This window comes from Cynara cardunculus, unplaced genomic scaffold (assembly GCF_001531365.2).
Source record: "Cynara cardunculus var. scolymus isolate 2C unplaced genomic scaffold, CcrdV1 Un_Scaffold_926, whole genome shotgun sequence".
NCBI lineage: Eukaryota > Viridiplantae > Streptophyta > Magnoliopsida > Asterales > Asteraceae > Cynara > Cynara cardunculus.
In genome coordinates, this window is record NW_020200649.1 from 54,551 (window position 1) to 56,436 (window position 1,886).

General features: G+C 39.0%; 1 protein-coding gene across 1 annotated transcript in view; it reads left to right on the top strand.

Annotated features, from left to right (window-relative positions):
- Window positions 1-266: 266 nt before the first annotated feature.
- Window positions 267-1,886, top strand: part of LOC112502103 (F-box/FBD/LRR-repeat protein At1g13570-like) — a 4,006-nt gene continuing 2,386 nt past the window's right edge. Inside the window, exons 1-4 of the mRNA XM_025105929.1 lie at window positions 267-282; window positions 453-1,327; window positions 1,434-1,589; window positions 1,678-1,882. Of these exons, the coding sequence (XP_024961697.1) occupies window positions 267-282; window positions 453-1,327; window positions 1,434-1,589; window positions 1,678-1,882 (1,252 nt within the window). The remainder of the gene's footprint in view (window positions 283-452; window positions 1,328-1,433; window positions 1,590-1,677; window positions 1,883-1,886) is intronic.

The following is a 1,886-nucleotide window of genomic DNA, read 5'->3' on the forward strand; positions in this document are numbered from 1 at the left end:
GGTGAACAAACAGCCCCTTAATGTGTATATATGTTCTACAATGCTCTTTCTGTGCTCATTAGGTGCGACTAAAACATACATAATTCGATCTCTCGATCATAACCGAAATTGATTGGGTCATGGATTTGTGTTATTTATCTTTCCATATTGAAATCAGATTCACCCATGTCATCTAATTAATGACTCCAAAACCCAAGTGATGATTGTTAAGCACTTGAGCAGMATGTAGATCGATCTTCTGTGACCCATTAGCTAATTGTGTACACATGCATGCAGATGCAGGTATATACATAAGTATTGAACAAAWTGTTAGTTCACCAGCAAATTAATGCATGCATTCATGATACTTGATATGTTATATGTATTTGATGATGGCAGTGTCATGCTGAAAATGTTTCACATGAAATCTTGTATTATGTGTTACAGTTTTATGTTATGTGTTCATTTTGCAGCTTACCGCATCATGATAACTTATTTAAAGTGTTGTTTTCAGAAGCAAAGAGCCCCTTGCCAAATGGAAATGGAGGTTGATAGAATCAGCAGCTTACCAGGGCATATAGTAGACAAATTTTTGTCTCTTTTAACACTAAGGGATGCAGTAAGGACTAGCATATTGTCAAGTAAGTGGAGATACAAGTGGCTGAACCTTACAAGTCTTGTGTTTGATGATCAATCTGTGCTAGTATCTTCCCATGACCCAACAATCATAAAAAATAAGATGGTTAAGATTGTTGATCATGTCCTCTTACTTCATAACGGTCTGATTCGCAAGTTCAAGCTTTCTCACGGAGACCTCCAAGGTGTTTGTGACATTGATCGATGGATTCTCTTTCTTTCACGAGGGTCTGTTAAGGAATTTACCCTTGAGATATGGAAGGGTCGATGCTGCAAGCTACCTTCTTCTTTCTACTTGTGCGACAAGTTATCTCATCTGGAGCTATTCAACTGTTTGTTAAGACCTCCTTCAGCTTTCAATGGATTTAAGATCTTAACCAGCCTTGACCTTCAACASATTACAATGGACCAAGATGTTTTTGAGGATCTGATATACAGGTGCCCATTACTCGAGAGGTTAGCATTGACGAACTTTGAGGGATTTATCCATCTCAAGATTCATGCTCCAAAACTTACTTTCCTCGACATTGGAGGTGTCTTTGAAGATGTCAATCTCGAGAACACCTTCCATCTCTCTACTGTTTCCATTGGGTTGTATGTCAATGTTGGCAATGATCAGGAGCCTACTATTGGAACTACGAGCAAGTTGATCAAGTTTTTTGCTTCTTTGCCAAGTATTCAAAGACTCGAGGCTCAAAGTTTCTTTTTAAAGGTAAAAGTCATTAAACTCTTTCTGTTTTCTTGATTCAGCTGGAGAGAGGACGCAGGCCAACAAATTACAACATTAATCTAGTATTACTTTCCTTGTCTGTTTCTAGTTTCTAGCGGTTGATATGATGCCAAGGAAGTTACCTACTCCTTGTATGGAACTGAATTATCTGTCACTACGTATAAATTTCAATGACATGGACGAATGTCTGGCTGCTCTTTGCATTCTTAGGAGTTCACCCAACCTTCTGGAGCTAGAAATGTTGGTGAGTTTCTGTGCTTTGAACCAGTGCCTTTACTGTGTTTGGTTTGGTTTGGAAATTTCTCTATGAAATTGTTGAACCAATTGTGTAGGCACGACCAGASGAACAGCSTGGTCCAAGARCAGTTACGAAGAACTTGTCGGTAGAAGACTACCAGAATTGCTTTTTTAACCARTTACGGTTTGTGAAAATTGCTGGGATTTTTGGGGTTGGGAGAGAGCTGAATTTTATCTTCCTTTTGCTTGCGAATTCGCCAATACTGGAGAGGATGACTGTTAAGCCTGCTTCTCAAGAGGGTGG